We start from the raw sequence: 20,415 nt of genomic DNA, 5'->3' as shown, positions 1-20,415 counted from the left end.
TTGCTATATCCCTCAGAGATCAATATTCGATCCTTGTATTGTATTTATTCTCATTTAATATGAATTGTATAACTTATTGTCATTTCTCTGTATGTGTCCTGATTGTTTGTATATGAGATTTTTTCAATAAAATTTATATGTCTAGTTGACCTCATTTAAAGTCCCACATCTTGGTCTTTGTATATGTATATATTTAGGGATGGAGGCAACTAGATATGCAATGTGGCAGATCATACTTTGCTACATACACAAAACTACATACATGTACATTGTTTCGTGCAACAGAGCCGACCTGCCGCAGTAAAAGTATGACGGCTGGTTGGCAAATGGTTAAGCTATTTTCTGGATGTGAATAAAGAAATTGAGTAGAATTAGCAGTGGAAAGCAGTTATTATTATTATACAGGATTTATATAGCGCCAACAGTTTGTGCAGCGCTTTACAACGTTAGAGCAGACAGTACAGTTACAATACAGTTCAATACAGGAGGAATCTGAGAGCCTTGCTCATTGGAGCTTACAATCTAGGAGGGTGGGTCCAGTCAGTGCTGCATTTTGGCCTAGGCCAACAAGGCCCAGGCCTAGGGCGGCACTTTTACAGGGGGGGCAGCAAAAAAGCCACCCCCAGAGACTCTTTTGGCCACTGGTTGCTAGAGCTTCCTCTCTCTTACCCCCCTCTCTCTCACCTCTGCTCTCTCTCTCATTCCCCCCTCTCTCTCTCATTCCCCCCTCTCTCTCTCATCCCCCCTCTCTCTCTCTCTCCCTTACCCCCCTCTCTCTCTCACCCCCCCTCTCTCTCTCACCCCCCCTCGCTCTCTCTCATCCCCTCTCTCTCTCTCTATCTCTCATCCTTGCTCTCTCTCTCACACACACACACACACACACACATCCCCCCTCTCTCTCTTTCACCCCCCCTCTCTCTCATCCCCCCCTCTCTCTCACCCCCCTCCCTCACCCCCCCCCTCTCTCTCTCATCCCCTTTCACCCCCTCTCGTGAGATCTCAGGGGTTCATGCTGGGACCTGCAGTAGTTCAATTTTGGAGGGAGTCACATCCGTTTAAAAAGGAGTGGGGCAAATTTACATAGGAGGAGGAGGGGAGGGGGGCGCCCAATTTTAGTCTTGCCTAGGGCAGCACAAAACCAAAATACACCACTGGGTCCAGTGATAAGAAAGGTAATAACTGTGGGGGGGAAGTATTCCTGGAAAATACAGAGAACAATATAATATATTTTTCTCTCTTTTCTCAAGTGCTGATCTCAGCATTTATCTTGCTTCCTGTATGCTTTTTTACAGATTATCTTTAATCTCACTGTTCACAGGAAGGATGGGAGAGCAAGGATTGAGCAAGTGATTTATACGGGGGCCACTGATGAGACAACGTTAGAGTTATTTGTGGCACTAACACATGAAGACACCTCTGACTGATAAGCTGCCAGCATTGGGAAAATGAAGAATTCCTATGAGCAGTCGCTGAGCGATTCCACTACGGGTAATGTACAAAATCCTATAACATATTACAACATTTCTGATGAAGCGGTGACAATGTTAGAAGATGACATTTTGGATTTACTAAGGAACCAAGAGAGAAACCAAACATCCAATTATTCTCATAAACTAATGTGATTTCAAGTCGATCCATTCACATTCTATGCTGTAAGGCAGGGCTGTGTAGTAACTAGCTATGTACATAGTATTCATTTATCCTTTTTATCTTCCATTTTGATTGTAAAAGTTAATATTCTCTGTGCACACTGCAAATGTTCGGATTTTACCTGTTCTAAATCGAAATTGAATTCTGTGTCTATTTCAAAAATGTTATTGTCACTTTAAAAAAGTGATTTTGTAATGAAAGAGCATCTTGTCTGCCTTTGCTGATCTCACAGTTCTGATACTTTCAATGATTTTTTAGCTACTGACCTGGAATAATTATAGAGATAAGGAATCCAGATATATACAGAGAGTTTGTTGTAGCTCTGCCAGGCATCTGGGATTTTCAGAGAGTGTAATGTCAGCCCCTATGTGTTCCTTTATGACAGGGTCACTTTTGGATACAATATATTGTCAAAAGAATTGGGACGCCTGCCTTTACACACACACATGAATTTTAACCACTTAAAGACCGGAAGGTTTTGCCCCCTTATTGACCAAGCCATTTTTTTGCAATTCGGCACTGCGATAATTTAACTGACTATTGCGTGGTCGTGCGATGCTGTGCCCTAATAAAATTGATGTCCTTTTTTCCCCACTAATAGAGCTTTCTTTTGGTGGTATTTAATCACATCTGCGATTTTACATTTTTGCGCTATAAACAAAAAAAAGAGCAACAATTCTGAAAAAAAAAAACAATATTTTTCACTTTCTGCTATATAACATTCCCCCCACCCCCCAAAAAAAATTGAAATCACATTTGTTCATCCTTTTAGGCCAATTTGTATTGTGCTACATAGTTTTGGTAAACAAAAAAATATATTTTTTTACTATTAATGGCAGCAATCTGCGATTTTTAATGGGACTGCGACATTGCAGCGAACCAGATCGGACCCCTAACTGACATTTTTGACACTCTTGGGGGGACCAGTGCCATTACTACAGTAATCAGTGCTAAAACTATGCACTGTTACTGTGCTAATGACACTGGCAGGGATGGGGTTAACCCAGGGTTGATCAAAGGGTTAAGTATGAGCCTAGGGGGTGTTTTCTAACTGTATGGTGGAGGGACTTGTGGAATTAACACAGAGACCTGTGTTCAAAAATAAGAGGATCACAGGTGCTCTCTGTGTATTCCAGAGAGAACAAGGGTCTGCTGTGTTTACACTCTAATTCATCCCAAAGGAAATCTATCGGGCTGAGGTCAGAACTCTGTGCAGGCCAGTCAAGTTCCTCCACACCAAATTCGCTCATCCATGTCTTTATGGTCCTTGCTTTGTGCACTGGTGAGCAGTCACGTTGGAACAAGAAGGGGCCATCCCCAAGTTGTTCCCACAAAGTGGGGAGCATGAAATTGTCCAAAATCTCTTGGTATGCTGATGCCTTAAGAGTTCCCTTCACTGAAACTAATGGGCCAAGCCCAACCACTGAAAAGCAACCCCACATCATAATCCCCCCTCCACCAAATGATTTGGACCAGTGCACAGAGCAAGATCCATAAAGACATGGATGAGCAAGTTTGGGGTGTAGGAACTTGACTGGCCTACACAGAGTCCTGACCTCAACCCGATAGAACACCTTTGGGATGAATTTGAGCGCAGACTGCGATCCAGGCCTTCTTGTCCAACATCAGTGCCTGACCGCACAAATGTGCTTCTGGAAGAATGGTCAAACATTCCCATAGACACACTCCTAAACCTTGTGGACAGCCTTCCTGGAAGAGTTGAAGCTGTTATAGCTGGAAAGGGTGTCCCTATGCTCTAAGCTTCTTGTCTACCTTGCAGTGGGCCATTTTGATATATCTGTATTGTTTTGTCTGGTCCTTTAGGGGGGCTTTTCAATATACATGTATATAATAAACTTTTGTATTTTTACAATATTTTCTCATTGTAAGTTTATACTGTACCACGAAAGTCCTCCGTTCCTCTAGTTCATTGGTCTTTTGTTATGTTCATTCATGGGACGAAGGTACTTAGTCACTTTTTGAGTTTTTTGGTGTAGCACATACTCTATATGTGTTCAATAAATGCCTTACTGATTCTACAAAGGTATTAATTAAAAAAAAATGTTTATAAAACTGTACCATATGCACTATATGCAATATTTCTAATGTTATGTTCTCGTTATAGAAAGCAACTCTTTTTTTCCTAAAATGTTTATGCATCCCTGAAGAAGAAAAGAAATTAAATTTCGAAACCCATTGGTAGTTCACCACTTAAATTTCCTGTTTGGTGATCTCAAATGGAAATTTGAGTTTACTGCAAAATACCAAGGACTTTTGTAATATTCATTTTAATACTAATGTATTGTATATATTTTTGTAATAACAACGTTTTTGTATAATTTTAATAATCTATTTAAAGTCACAATTTTCTGTGCAAGATTATTTGTTGCCATCAAAAGTCCCATATACAAGGGTTTTTCTCTATGTGCAAAAGAATGAGCACCTGCTGCATGGGAATCCTGACAAGGAGGATGGGGGTTGCTCTGTGCAAAACCATTGCACAGAGCAGGTAAGTATAACATGTTTGTTTTTTTAACAGAATAAAGAATGAAGCTTTACAATCACTTTAAGTTACAATAGCAACAAAGCATCATGATGCAGCACTCCTCATGTTTGGCCGGCAGTGCCGCCAACCAAACATGACTTATTCAACTAAATGGGGCTATGCCACAACTGCCCCACAACCGTGTATATGCGACATAACGCCTCATCACCACCTGTCAAGTGCCTTCTAAAAAAATTATTAATTGCAAATGACTTTTCAGAGGGCACCGCTAGTGCAAATTGCTACCCCTTTCTTCTGAACAATACAACCTTCCCTCAACATGTGGAAAGTATCTTCCATGTAGAAGGGGACAAGGCCCTGCTACTCACATTCCTGGTCTGCGATGGGGGACTTACTGGAATCTAGACGCTGCCTAGATTCCAGTAAATAAATACACACGCCATACTAAAGTGCTCAATTAACAAAAATAATTATGATCTAAATCCAATGTCAATCAAGTAGTTTGGTGATGTAGATCCATCATCAATCATAATGGAAGTTGATTCCACTTACACAGAAACAATGACTCGCGCCAGTGATTTCCTGATGGACTCTTGCCACAATCGACTGTTCCAAAGCCAGCAGCTGAATGTAGATGTTGGTTGATGTCATTGACCAAATATGGTCATGGCTGGGATGCTGGCTGATGGCCATGGTCAGATAAGGTCAGTGACAACAGTCACTATCCCCAGCCCCTATGTTTACATTCAGCTGTCATCTGGGAAATCCCCATTTTTTAGGGTCTGAGAACTGGTAATCTGCAATTTATTATGTTTTTTGTTCTTGGGTCTAGATATAATTTTACGACTTGCTCCCTCAGGGGTGCAGTGTAAAATATAGAAACAATCTATTTGTTCGGCAGACACAAGTTCTATTATTCGTGGACTCTCATGCAAATAGTGTCCTTGCTTGAACATTGCATCTGTAGTTAAAAGGAGACTTGTATACTTATTATAGCACCCTACAGGTAGGTGCTAGGTAAATGTATAGTGGGCCTTGTCTGCCTAACAGCAGGGTTGTGATTTATTTAGCTCGGGTGTCAGGGCTTCCAGATGTGCCTGCTGAAGGGAGAAGTATCCCCAATGGCTCCTGTGAGAGGATTCTCATAGGGCAGTGTGGGAAGCCCAATCAGGTGACACATCCCAGCTTGTAACTACCCCAGAAGGCAGATTATGCTGCAAAGGATTCTGGGAGTGGGTATAAGTTTGGGGGGAAGTGCGTGGCACGGTGTCTTTGGTGGGAGCAGAGTCCCAGGAAGGAGAGTGAGGCTGTCTCTCCTCCTGACTGAGGAAGGTGGATGTCTCAGGTCTCGCCTGAGTGTCCAGAGAGTGCTGAGCTGAGTTGATCCGGTGTGCCGAGATCCTGTGGAGAGATAGAGGGGTCCAGTCCCAGGAAAGCCTACACAGGTCGTGAGTACTGAGGATTGCCCCTGGGGGTCTGCCTGAAGTTAGAGGGGACCACTCCGGAAGAGGTTCTGGGATTCAGTGTCAGCTAGCTGTAAAGGGGGTACCTAGGTTGAGGATCCTGAAGCTACAGAGGGGGTACATAGTCAGTGGACCCTGAAGAGGTCAAGGGTAAAGGGGGCACCTGCAGTTTGGGCCCTGAATTACACAGAGCGTGCCAGTTAAAGTGACAGCTATACAGAGTTCTACTATATACTACCTCAAGCTGTGCCAGGCAGAGGAAAGTATTCAGTGACTTTCATAGTACAACAGTGTCAGGAGTTCTACAGTTCTCAGTCTTGGATCTTCTGGACTATAAGTCGAGGATTCAGCACTTCTTCTGTTCTACAGAGTGTTCTCAGTGTCAGTGAGCGTTGGCTGGCGCCGGCTGGCGTCTAAGAAGCGCCAACGGGCATTTCAGAAGTACCCAATTGTAACTAGTTAAGCCTCAAGGAGTATCCCACTCATTCCCTTCTCCCATCCCCTAATTCCAATAAAACCCACAAACAAAGATGCCGGAGTTGTCACTGCTTCAGTTGTCACACCCAGGGTCACAGCTTACATGGGCTGGAGAGATTACCGTTACTAATGGCAGACCCACATCAGGACATAGGCCTGGAAACCTTGCTACATTATTGTAATTTTTTTTTTTTTAATTCCTTGGGCCTGGGACAATTGTATTAACTTCCTTTTTAACAGATTACTGTTGGTACTGCTTGATGTTTTCTTTAGCAACTACTGCATGGCTTTCATCAGGATGAGAAATTTAGAATATTTATTGGAAAAATCATGATTTGTGAATACATTTCCTGCTGCAAAGACACAAACATACTTCATTGTTGCAGAAACAGGCAGGTCAGCAAAAGACATACATTCTATCTTCTCTGAACTTTAAACCTGGTTTTCCTTCACAAGTCTTCCTTCCTTTGCTCATACCCCATTGTATCCCAATAACTTCCACTGCTGTTCCTGTTTCCAATAAGTTTAGTTCCTTAACAGTTTGTACTCTACTACATTGTGCAGCTGTAATTGTTTTTTGTTGTTTAGTGATTTTTTAAAAATGTGACAGTCCGTGCAGGGAGAGGATGCCCAGACCGCTGTCATAGGGAGGGAGGGGATCAGGGGTGCGAGGGGCAGGTCTGGAGCATGTTACTTGTTACACCCGAAATATGAGTGTATTGTGTATCATGTTTACAAAGGTGAACTTATCTTTTAAAGGACTTTACTGGTCATCAGTTTAGAGTAAATTGTGAGCTAGGGTGCTAGAAATATAGCCCTTACTCCAAAGTTTGCAGTGATACCACACACGTGCAGTCGTGGTTTACATTCACGTGTACATCCTGGGCCGTGCTTGCATTTGTGGATGTGTCCAGGCGAACTGGTGTTCCTTTTAAGTTATTTTTTATTTTATATATTTTATATATAATATTAATTTAAAAAGATATATATATATATATATATATATATATATATATATATATATATATATACAATTCTAAAAATATATATATTTTATAATAATTTTTCCTAACTTTAGTGGGCAGGTGACAGGCTCTCTTTATGGCAATAATGGGGGTGTAATTGATCCCCATGGCTCCCTCTGCCTTCCAAAGCATGTAACTGAGCACAGATCTGCTTGGTTACATGCTCCCCTGCCTATATTAGCCAGGGAATAATGGCTCTGAAACCAGAAGTGACAAAATAATTATTGCTTATGATTTAATTTTATGCAGAGGAGATCGGGAAATGTCCCCTTCAGTTCGTCATCTTAGGCCCCCAGTAACTGGCAGGGAGGATCGCTTTCACTTAACAGCTGGGAGACTGGCTACAGCCATCAACTTGACTCTTCACTCATTGCATGCACTACATACACTATTTTACCAAAAGTAATGGGACGCCTACCTTTACACGCATATTACCTTAAATGGCATCCTAGTCTTAGTCCATAGTGTTCAATGTTAAATGTTTGACTATTCTTCCAGAAGCGCATTTGTGAGGTCAAGCACAGATTTTTGAGATAAGGTCTGGCTCACAGTTTCTGCTCTAATTCATCCCAAAGGTGTTCTGTCGGGTTGACTGGACTGTTAAGTTCCTCCACTTCAAACTCGCTCATCCATGTCTTCATAGACCTTGCTTTCTGCACTGGTGCGCAGTGTTGGAACAGGAAGGGGCCATCCCCAAACTGTTTCCACAAAGTTGGGAGCATGAAATTGTCCAAAAAGACTTGGTATGCTGATGCCATAGGAGTTCCCTTCACTGGAACTAAGGGGCCAAGCCCAACCCCTGAAAAACAACCCCACACCATAATCCACTCTCCACCAAATGATTTGGGCAAATGCACAAAGCAAGGTCTATAAAGACATGGATGAGTGAGTTTGGAGTGGAGGAACTTGACTTGCCTGCACAGAGTCCTGACCGCAACCCGATAGAACACCTTTGGGATAAATTAGAGCGCAGACTGCGAGCCAGGCCTTCTCGTCCACATCAGTGCCTGACCTCACATATGCACTTCTGGAAGAATGGTCAAACATTTCCATAGACCCACTCCTAAACCTTGTGGACAGCCTTCCTAGAAGAGTTGAAGCTGAAACTGTTATAGCTGCAATGGGTGGGCCAACTTAATATTGAACCCTACAGACTAAGCCTGGGATGCCAATAAAGTTCATGTGTGTGTAATACTTGTCCCAACACTTTTGGTATTATAGTGTACGTTCAAAAAGCTGAAGTATTTAAACATGTATTTTTGAAGGATTTAAATATTTTCAGTGTTTGTCTTTAAGCCACCTGAAAATATTTTTTCCTGTGTGAACTCGAAATGTAAACATTTATTTTCATTCGTACATGAACTCCCAGCCACTGCCTAGCTCCCCATGACCTTTGTTTGGCAACCATTTACTTTTTAGCCCAGAAAAGGACCATTAGTACTTTTTTAGATTCGGCTCCTATTGACTACTATGAGGTTCAGATCTGGGATCCAAACTTCATTCATGAACCCAACTTGGTATGTTCAACTCAAGCTGTTACATTTAATGATATTAATGGTAATAATACTGCCACTAAATTACTTCTAGCACAACTTTAGCTTCACTTCATTGGACAGGTGAACAGTCCTCCTCAGGGAACAGCCAGAGTTTGTGGTGAACCCTGTGTAACTGGGTACTCAAACCTCACCCCTAATCACATATTATATCACATATTACATCATACATATCTCAGCTAAAAAATGACTTGTGCTGTGCTCCTGTGTTAGAATACTATCTGAATTTTCTTGCCTGGATGTACAAAACATGAATTTAAAAATGTATAAAATTGATGTAGCACTGCCCCCTAGGGGGTTGCTTGTAATTGTATGTTCTTCTGTGCTGCTTTGACCCTGTGAACCATCCAACCCCCCTGACACTCTAGATTCAGACATGTTGTGTTACTGTATACCTTTAAATGACACATCGACACAATGCAGATAGATTTTAACTCTTTAGCTTGGCTTTACTCAAGAAAATGGCTTGAAAAGAGTATTAATCAACTAGGCCCCCGGATAAACAGCCAGGGCTCAGTTGAAATAACACTAAAGAACAGTGAATAAAAAGTTATAACAACAAGTAAATACACCAAATATACAAAATATCTTGCAGTAATTGAATGAATCTCTCAGAAAGCTATAAAATGCTATGAGAAACACTTTTACTAATGGGGAACCCTGGACCGGCCTATAATACCTGTATCCTAATGAGAGATGAGGTAATCTACCAGTAAAGTGTCCCCTTTAAGAGCAATGATATAGCAATGTTTAGTATGCAAGGCCTTGCTAAGATCTTCACCGGCAGGTAGAGCTAAAAAAACAAATGATTCCCCAGTGTAGCACAGTGTGAAACAGGCAATGCAGGAGAGCTGGTTCTGATTAATGATGATCCGCTAGCTGATGCAAGTGTAGAGTGTCTAAGAGAAACTGTAGCAACTGGTAACTGGACTCTGAGCAGGTGCTCTCTCACCAATCCTGATGTCCCTCCTATGAGTGCTGGAAGAACAAGCAACAGCAACTCCCCACGCTGTGAGACACTGAGATGGCTGCGCTCTGCTTTTTCAGTGAGTCCCACCAACTGCACTCGATCAGCAAGGCTGCAGGGTTGTCCGTGATGTAGTGATTGTCATCCGTTCTGCCTGGGCTGGGACTGCAGACAGCTGGGTGGTGCGCAGTGGGCTGCAGTCCTCTCTCTCTGCGGCAGACTGATGCACACACGATAGATCTTGGGAAGCAAGAGAGCATGGGCCTGTTCAGCAGATCCCTTTATAGTCTCTCCCACAATTCTCTTCTGGAGCCTATGGCCTGTTGGGAAGTGTAGTTCTTAAACAGTTCAACAGTGCAGCAATATTATTTGAGAAGACTACAGTTCCCACAATGCCTTTCTTCCAATCTCAGGAGTACAAAACATGCATGAAATCTGAAACCAACACTACCGGAGTATAGAGACAGCCTGAGAGAGCAGAGAATAAGTCTGCAGTGTCAGATAATGGTAGTCCCCCCCCCCCCCATCGGCTCCATTAAAATAAACAATTTCAAGTAAAATTGGCTAAAAACAAACATGTATTCACCCCCCTGTTGTGGGATCTACAAATATCTGAGCGCAAAAATTTAATTTTCATGAAGGTCTCCTCTTGAAGATAAGCATGTTCCTCTTGTGTACAGAAATTTTCCACCCAGGCTCTGGGTGCTGCATTGTTGAAGGCAATATGCACATATATCCACAAGTACTAAGGTCTTCAAGATGGCTGTGGAAGAAATAGGGAGGAGGGCAGCTTGTGGAGTTATCTATTTTATTTTATTTAGGTGTTAGTCTGGAGTTTAGTTAGTGGTTCAGATGAGCAGATATTATTTTTCCTTGATATATATATATGGCAGACATGAGCTTTATAACTAGCACAGGTGATTTCCAACAGATATGTGGGGGTAGTAGTTATAATGATTTATTGTACTGCTTCCGCCTAACATCTAGGATATACGCTTGAAACGCAACAGCTTATGTAAACTGGGCAGAATCATCATGCCTAATTTATGACTACAACTATGGGCTTTGGCAGCTTGGCAATAATTGACAGCAATGCAGCAGTGGCTGGACAAGACGAAGTAGCAGTGGATCGCACAAATAATCTTGCTAAAATCTTTACAAAGCAAATAGGTATGGAATCAGCATTTAGGTTGGAGTTTAAACAGTTAGAGCAGTCATTCTCAACCAGGGTTCCATGGAACCCTAGGGTTCTCCAGACATTGCTAGGGTTTCCTTGACCTCCCATCTGATGATACCTGCATAGTTCCATATCTAGTGTCACATAGCAAACCCAGTGACATGACACCAACAATCTTGTTAGGTGTCAGTAAGGAAGGCATTGTGACCACTATTATAAGTGTTTCTCTGGAGTAAAAACTTTGATAAAGGCTGAGTTAGAGGATGCCACAAAATATTAATTCTAATTATGGTGGTATTTAACAATTTTAAAGCAATATATTATTGATTCTAATGGGACTAAGACTGGAAGAAATCTCTTCTATATATTTTGTATTTTCTGAACCTTTTGTTATTGAATGGAACACCATTCTATCTCAGTACTCCCCTTTATCTCATGGGGTTAGTTTGTTATACAGTAATATGAACAATGAGTGCTGCAAAGTATTTATTTGCAAATGAAGAAGACAGGAGTCTTTGAGCAAGTATCGATTCTTGTTGGTGTATCAGGAAGCTAAATCAGGTATTAAAATAAATAGAGACAATCATAATGAAAACAAAACACATTAAATATCAACGGGACCTAAAGTATGTGATTATGACGAGGGGGCTGTATATGAATGGGGTAGATAATCTTCAAAACTTAAGGCGCTTTTCCACTGCATGGTACGGGTTAGAACGGTTTGGTACGGTTTGGTACAGCGGCGCTTTTCCACTACATGGTACGACTCGGTACGGCTCGCTTAAACAGTACCACCTCGGTTGGGGTTCTAAGCGTACCGTACCTATACCGTATCCCACAATCCTTTGCATGCAGCCTTGATTATTTGTCACTACTAGCCACTGATTGGTCAGAGAATTGTTGTAATCCCACCTACTTACTACTTTAATAGAAAAGCAAACCAAGCCGAGTAGAGCCTATACAGTGCTGAAACGTGCCGACTCTTACCACGCAGTGGAAAAGCAAACTGAGCCGAGCTGGGCCAAGCAGTGCCGAGTGGAGCCGAGCCGGTACTTGCAGTGGAAAAGTGCCATTAGACACACTCCTCAATTCAATCTTGAAAACAGAAGAAAAGGGTTCATTTTTGTTCCCCAAAAGTCTCTTATTCTCTGATTCAGATTCTTCTCCCAAGAAGCTTCTCTGACAGAGACTCCAAAATTATTCCAAACTGAGTTTTTACAAGTTTCCCAAGAAAGTAAGAAAACACAAGGTGAGGAAAGAAAAAATCTTATAGACAAGGCAGAAAGGGATACAGGTTTAAATTTATATCTACAGTGTAATCAGACTACCGAGAAATAGGATGCAAAGTTAATAGAGTAGATCTAATATATGAAATTTTGTGTGAGTTTTGTAAGTTTTGATTTTCAGGAAATGCAGATGTTAATAAATCTCTAGAATTGGTAAAAAGAAACACAAACAAAGGTGATTGTGTAGAGATCTTTAGCACCCAAGAATACGATATAGATGCTTTAAAACAGAATACTGAGGTATGCCATGTCATTGATTTTGACATATTTTTTGTTCTGACCTGGTTTCCACTGAGAAATATGTTGGGGTTTTTTGTAAATAAAAACAACAGAATAGTTGAAGGTGCAGTCCCCATAATCATAGTTTTCCAATGGAAAAGCACCCTATTGTGGATAAAATCAGATTTTTTCAAAAGAAACTAGGGAAGCCAGACATGCACCTTCAACTGTTATTGTTGCGATTACTTGCTCACATCATAGACATGAAAGCGTTTTTTTCAGAAATTCATAAGCTTACATGACAGGAAGATTTTCTTTTTGGTAAAATTGAATGTTCAGCCCTTATATTCTATCCCCCCACCTTGCCTTGGTAGCTTGGCAATACGGCACTGCGTTACTTTAACTGACAATTGCGTGGTCATGCGGCACTGTACCCAAATAAAATGTATGTCCTTTTGTCCCACAAATAGAGCTTTCTTTTGGTGGTATGTATTTGATCACTACTGCCTTTTATTTTTTTGCACTATAAAAAAAAAAAAAAAACAGACAATTTTGAAAAAAAAAAAAAAAAAACAATATTTTTTACTTTCTGCTATAAAGCATATCCAATAAAAAAAACAAAAAAAAAACAAACAAATTTCTTTATCAATTTTGGCTAATATGTATTCTGCTACATATTGTTGGAAAAAAAAAAAGCGTATATTGATTAGTTCGCACAAAAGTTATAGCTTATATTTTGTATTAATTAACTTGTGCACCTAAAAAGTCCCGTATCCTCATTCCATTTCTCCAGTTTTCAATTATTGGGATGTTGGTGCCTTCATTTTTTTTTCTGGTTATGTCTACATACCTTTTGAACAAAAGTTATAGCGTCTACAAACAAATATGGAAAATATATATATAAAATTTTTATAAATTTATTATTTTTACTAGTAATGGTGGCAATGTGCGACTTATAGCGGGACTGCGATATTGTGGCGGACAAATCGGACACTATCTGATACTTTTGACACTTTTTTGGCACTAATACAGTGATCAGTGCTAAAAATATGCACTGTCACTGTACTAATGACACTGACTGGGAAGGGTTTTAACATCAGGGGTGATATCAGGGAGCCCTATAATCTTTCATTGTGTTTATGCATTTTTTGGAAACACATAAAGGTTATCCTTTCCTTCCTGTGGGATGGGTGATTTTGTTCTCACTTGGAGGGTGATTTGCACAGGAGGCTCCTGGAGCATGTGGTATACTGTATATTTAGGTTGCATATGGTATACTGTACATTTAGGTTGCATGTGGTATACTGTGGTATACTGTATATTTAGGTTTTAGGAATTTAGGTTTAATCCATTTTTGGAATGTATATATATATATTTTAAAAAATCTTTGAAATTGTGATTTATTATAGTTTGATTTTTTTTATTAGTATTTTACATGTTCTTAATATCTTCATGTCTCCATCCTGAAATCCTTTCAAAGCTGAAAAATGTTTTTATTGTTGGGTATTGATATGTGTTTTAACACCCACAGATGCATTTTAATTAATGGTTATCCCATCCTCTTGGGGGACGGGTATAATAAATAAAGTGATTGTTACCCTAAAAAAAAAAAAAAAAAATAGAGATCTTGTTGCCTTATAGCAGGAAAAATAGCACAGTGCTTGTGCTGTCTAGCCTGCCCCTCTGGAAACTGTAAAAACCTGGCTGATCCTGCCAGTTTCTGCCCTCCCCCTGTACACTGACCACAGTGTATCATGGCTGCTGAGCCCTGACACCGTGGTCAGTTTATGTGCCTCCGCCATCCGCTGTGTCTCCTCTCTGCTCTCCTCCTTCATCTCCCCCCTCCCCTTCCTGCCTGCCAGCTCGGGAGTCTGTGTCTCTATCTCTCCCCCCCCCCCACCAGCCTCTCTCTTTCAAGCTCCCATCCCACACTGTATAAGTGTTTGTAAGAAACAAAGCATCTGAATACCAGTGTTGGGGGTAACTAGTTACAAAGTAACTGATTACAGTAACTACATTACTTTTTTGGTAACTAAGTAAAGTAACTAGTTACAATACTAATATTGGTAACTACACTACTTTACTAGGCTATAGGAGGTAACTACACTACTTTACTACGCTAAAGGAACGCGCTTTCCTGCGTTACCCAAGCCGTGCGATACAATCGTTATTTCGAAGAATAGAGAGGGATGAAGTTTATGACTTTTTTTGCACTTTATGTTTTATTCTGTTTTTTCAGGTTTTGTTCTCATGTTTCCCAAAGCCTGTGTTTATACAATAAACTCTATGCAGAAAGAGTGTCATGTATCTTCTTCTACACGGTCAATTAAGAAAGAGGAAAGTAAAGTAATTAGTGAAGTTACTTTTCAAATGCAGTAACTAGTAAAGTAATCTCATTACAATTTACAGGAGTAACTAGTAACTAGTAACTAGTTACATTTTTTGAGTAACTACCCCAACACTGCTGAATACCTTTTTGTGAAGTAGTCTCAAGCCGGTCACGTGACTCCCGGCTGACGTCAGAGGGAGAGCTCAGCTCCTCCCGCTGTAGCCCTGGATTGTGTTATCAGAGCGGCTGAGAGTCATGTGACCGGCCTGAAGCTACTTCCCAAAAGGGTATTTAGATGCTTTGTTTCTTATAAATGCAGAAAAAGGGGTGGGAAAAGGGGAAGTGGAAAATTCCCAGGGAAAAGATTCACCGCCCAAAATCAAGACAGATGGGAATATGACACCATAAATAGGATACCTAACGGTAGTGTACCCGGTGAGCCAAGCAACTGGGCAATATACTAGAAAACAACACAAAAGAAGTTGCAAATATTGGCTCGAACACAGGTATAATAATTAACACTAAGTACCTAGTAACCCATTATCAAAGACAAAAGGAGGGGGCCAAAACGATCAATAGAGAGAAGGGGGGTCACAAGTATAACCCAGATAGGGTGTACCCCTCCCTCCTCTTCCTTTTTTAGAATACAAGTATGGGGAGAAATGACTCAAAAGACTCAAAAGACTAGGAGTCAAAAATTCACAAAGTTGGTGTGTAATACAACCATATCTCCCGGGGGGAGAAAAATGGAACATGACCATATATCTAGACATAAGGCCATGATTTAGTATGAACCATGTATCTGACAATTCTTTCCATCTAATAACCAATTGCCAGTCCTTTGGCATAACCCCCTTTCCACTGTTGTCCCACAATAGTGAGGGAAGATTTTTTGGCATTTTGGAGTAGGTCTCCAGTGTGCGGTTAGGGGTGTGGGTGGGTCTGGGTGTGGGGTGGAGCTTTCGAGGTATTCCATGTGTGTGTTTTATTAGCTGGGACGATGTCTCACCGGCATACAGTTCATGGGCCTTTGAACATTTTCTTCTATTTTGTTTATTTTTATTTTTGCTTTTTTATACACTGTATGTAATTATCTAATTGTCTTCACCTCAATAAAGTACTATTTTCTACTTTTTCAAATACCTGTGTTTGAGCCAATATTTGCAACTTCTTTTGTGTTGTTTTCTAGCCTACCTTCTTATAAACACTAAGAGCCCATTCACATTGAGGCGACACGACTTCGGGGGGCGACCTGTGAAGTCGCGTGCACTGCTGTGCACTGCGACTTCGGCGCGACTTGCAGAGACTTCACATAATGGAAGTCTATGCAAGTCGCTCCGAGGTCACCCCAAAGTAGTACAGGACCCTTTTTCTAAGTCGGAGCTACTTGTGTCGCTCCTATTAGAACGGGTCCTGTACTACTCAATGGAGCGTGACATACCGCGACTTGTCAGGCTGACAAGTTGCCTGACAAGTCGCGCTAATGTGAATGGGCTCTTACACAGTGCAGAATGGGAGCTTGAAAGAGAGGGGCTGGCAGCAAGGCATAATTTAGGGTTACAAACCCATTAAGTAACTTCACTAGTCCATTAACTATACTTTGCAGTTTGTATGATTAACAAAATTTTAATACATTTCAAGCAGTGTGAAGGATTTCCTCTTGGAACAATATCTGTGCATGGAGAAACAGGAGGCTTGATCCTAGCACTGGGGATTTCCCACAGACTTAATCAAGTGTGAAGGAAGATCAGTGAGACTATGTTTTATAGTAATGATAGGATGAGATATTTTTAAATGAAAGGAGAAAATGACAGTGCCTCTTTAAAGACCAACTCCACAGATTTTTTTAAGCATTTGTTTCCACCTTCCCCTGTGAAAACATAGTTAATAAAGCACTATTCACCACTCCATACTCCAGTCCTGCCCTCCACATCATCCTCCATCCCTGGTCACCAGTCCCACTGGATGTCCATTAACCTACATGGTTTGAGCCAACGCTGTCATAAACACATCCCTTGGGGTGATTTATTACTCAAAACAACCGAATCACCCAAGCGCTCACTCCAATGGGGATGACAGGTCTCCTCAGGCAGGGAGCTCCAAACATAAGCACATGAAAGAGAAAAGGAGGCGCAAATACCTAGTGCATTACCCGTGGACACCTTTAAAAAGTTTATTAAAATACCAAAGACATACTCACAGACATGAAGAGTAAAATTTGCATATAGAAAGTCTACCACATGTGGAAATGAACATGTCCCTGTAATTGGAACCCAGACGCGTTTCGGGAGTCACGCTCCCTTCCTCAGAGCTCCCTTCCACGTGTGGTGGACTTTCTATATGCACATTTTACTCTTCATGTCTGTGAGTATGTTTTTGGTATTTTAATAAACTTTTTAAAGGTGTCCACAGGTAATGCACTAGGTGTTTGCGCCTCCTTTTCTCTTTCATGATTTATCACTCAGCCTGGGCTTACAGCATAATGCTGCATAGAACAGAGCTCACAGTACATTGTGATGTGCTTTGCAACACCGAGGTCCACCCACCGCTGACACCAGAGAAGCAGAAGACTCATCACATTACCAGCTGAATTGAACCTGAATTGAATCTACCTATATGCATGCTTGAAAATTTTGCAATGTATCTACCTGTGGACATTGAGGAGGGTGGTAGGCTTTGGGTTGAGGTAAAAGACTGATCTCTGACTCGAGAGAAAAGAGGAAAATATAGAGCACATAATAACATTTACCTTATCCTCATCAAAAGATATGTAAAACATGCAGATACTGAATATTTTTTTTTTATAACTTCCTGCAATTCAGCTTTAAATGTTGACTAATCAGTTGTATTCTTATTTTTATTAGATTTGGATAATTCATCGACTTTTTTCCACGAAAGGTATTTCAGTGAAGCAGGTGAGAAACCGAACATAATTTACTGCATTACAAAAAAAAAAAAAAAAAAAGAAACCGGTGAAGGGATGCCGTAGTAAAAGACCAGCAAAGACCAAATACCTAATAGCATAGGGCCTGTACATTGCAAGGACACAGCAGTGACAAAGGGGACACAGGCATCTAACAATCCCAGATGTGTTGAATGATGAAGAATCTGAGGCAGGCTTCTGCCCTAGAATAGAGGGAAGGCAAGAGAAATGAGATGCTTGGAAAGAGTGTATATGGTATCTTCTATTGTGGGGATCTTTCAGTACTCTACCTTTAGATAGCTGACAGAGTCTCAGTGAAGTGGCAGTTGGCCTATCAATCTGCACATTCAGGCCAGTTAAGAGGTCCTCTATAGAGTTTACATATAAAATCTCTATGCAAGGTTATGTATGTGTTTGAGCTCACATAGTGTAGGCAGGTGCAGTCTGCTTTCTCCACTGCAGGTGGCGCTCAACCACAGCGGCATTGCAGAGGGAGAGAAAGTAAGTCAAGAGGAACAGAGTTCCTCTATAGTTTCCTGGGTCACAGGCGGTAGCTATCCGGTTGGCAGCCTTTTTGGGTCAGGCAGAGTCTATTCAAGACACTGGCACCTGGGCATGGCGCTCATTTTGAGTGTGGCTGGAGTATGGACAGGTCACTCGTCTGTCAGGAACAGTGTATAGTGTAGAGAGAGGTTATGGAGGAGTAGGGAAAGTGCAGGGATACGTCATCCTTCCTGGAATCCTCCCCACTTGGGTTTGAAACAGCCGGGCCGCATTCCACCCCTGAAGACAGACACTGTCCGCACACCTGAGGCCTACCACTACGTCAATTTGCTGTTACATGCTGTGAATGTTCCTGGTTGGGTTGCCTCCTAGCCGTGCCTGTGGTTATTGCTGAATTTCAGTTACAATTTAATTCTGTTACTCCGCACTGGGACTCTTTTCTGCTCAGGGCCGGACTGGGAATACAATTCAGCCCTGGAAATAATTTCATACCAGCCCCATAGCATTATTATACCGGCCCAACAGCATAACGCCATTATTTTCTTGTTCATAAAAGGGAAAACCATGCATTTTAAAGCACATTTGAAGAGTGTATTATACATAGATAAGACAGACATGAAAGCACATAGGGCTTTATAAATATAAGAGCAAACTTCTTTCCAGGCTCCCTCTCAGAGACTGCAGACACGATAAAAGAGATGGTCAGAGGCTACAGACATGTTACAGGAGCTTGTCAGAGGTTGTGGACATGGTACAGGAGATGATCAGAGGTTGCAGACATGTAACAGGAGATGTCATGGGCTGCGGACATGTAACAGGAGATGTCATGGGCTGCGGACATGTAACAGGAGATGTCATGGGCTGCGGACATGTTACAGGAGATGCAGGGGCTGCGGACATGGTACAGGAGATGCAGGGGCTGCGGACATGTAACAGGAGATGCAGGGGCTGCGGACATGGTACAGGAGATGCAGGGGCTGCGGACATGGTACAGGAGATGCAGGGGCTGCGGACATGGTACAGGAGATGCAGGGGCTGCGGACATGGTACAGGAGATGCAGGGGCTGCGGACATGGTACAGGAGATGCAGGGGCTGCGGACATGGTACAGGAGTGCAGGGGCTGCGGACATGGTACAGGAGATGCAGGGGCTGCGGACATGGTACAGGAGATGCAGGGGCTGCGGACATGGTACAGGAGATGCAGGGGCTGCGGACATGGTACAGGAGATGCAGGGGCTGCGGACATGGTACAGGAGATGCAGGGGCTGCGGACATGTTACAGGAGATGCAGGGGCTGCGGACATGGTACAGGAGATGCAGGAGCTGCGGACATGGTACAGGAGATGCAGGAGCTGCGGACATGGTACAGGAGATGCAGGGGCTGCGGACATGGTACAGGAGATGCAGGGGCTGCGGACATGGTACAGGAGATGATCAGAGGTTGCGGACATGGTACAGGAGATGCAGGGGCTGCGGGCATGGTACAGGAGATGCAGGAGCTGCGGACATGGTACAGGAGATGCAGGAGCTGTGGACATGGTACAGGAGATGCAGGGGCTGCGGACATGGTACAGGAGATGCAGGGGCTGCGGACATGGTACAGGAGGTGATCAGAGGTTGCGGACATGGTACAGGAGATGCAGGGGCTGCGGACATGGTACAGGAGATGCAGGAGCTGCGGACATGGTACAGGAGATGCAGGGGCTGCGGACATGGTACAGGAGATGCAGGGGCTGCGGACATGGTACAGGAGATGATCAGAGGTTGCGGACATGGTACAGGAGGTGATCAGAGGTTGCGGACATGGTACAGGTGCCTGAAGAGGAGAGGGGGGCAACTAGAACATGTTACACCCCGAATATTGGGGGAGCTACACTCAGATTGAAATTCAGCTGTTCCCTGCTGAACTAAAGAAATCTCAATGTATGAGTAGCCAGCTTTACCTTATTCCTTGCTCTTGTAGGCTTCCTCCAGTGCTGTAACTTGTCCCCTTCAGCTTCTATGTAAAGTACTGGCTGTGGTCACACTCCAGCCTCCCAATCATCCTATACAGCAGGGATCCTCAAACTACGGCCCTCCAGCTGTTGCAGAACTACACATCCCATGAGGCATTGTAAAACTCTGAAATTCACAGTCATGACTAGGCATGATGGGAATTGTAGTTTCTGAACAGCTGGAGGGCCATAGTTTGAAGGCCCTTGCTATACAGGGTTAATGTCCCTGCATTGTATGTGATGATGTCAGGACTTTGTGTGGAGGAAGAGAGCACTGGAGCTGTCTGCAGCATGGAATAAGGTAAAAGAGGCATTTCTCCCCCTCCCCCTACCTACACTGC

At 42.4% G+C, this 20,415-nt stretch overlaps 1 protein-coding gene across 1 annotated transcript in view; it reads left to right on the top strand.

Moving 5' to 3' along the window:
- Positions 1-1,318: 1,318 nt before the first annotated feature.
- LOC309552167 (perlucin-like protein) overlaps positions 1,319-20,415 on the top strand; it is a 145,469-nt gene continuing 126,372 nt past the window's right edge. Inside the window, exons 1-2 of the mRNA XM_082252981.1 lie at positions 1,319-1,488; positions 17,517-17,567. Coding sequence (XP_082109107.1) covers positions 1,446-1,488; positions 17,517-17,567 — 94 coding nt within the window. The 5' untranslated portion in view covers positions 1,319-1,445. The remainder of the gene's footprint in view (positions 1,489-17,516; positions 17,568-20,415) is intronic.

Source organism: Pelophylax lessonae, assembly GCF_965119305.1.
Source record: "Pelophylax lessonae genome assembly, chromosome: 4".
Classification (NCBI taxonomy): domain Eukaryota; kingdom Metazoa; phylum Chordata; class Amphibia; order Anura; family Ranidae; genus Pelophylax; species Pelophylax lessonae.
The sequence above is the reverse complement of the archived record's forward strand: the minus strand, read 5'-3'. Positions and strand labels throughout refer to the sequence as shown.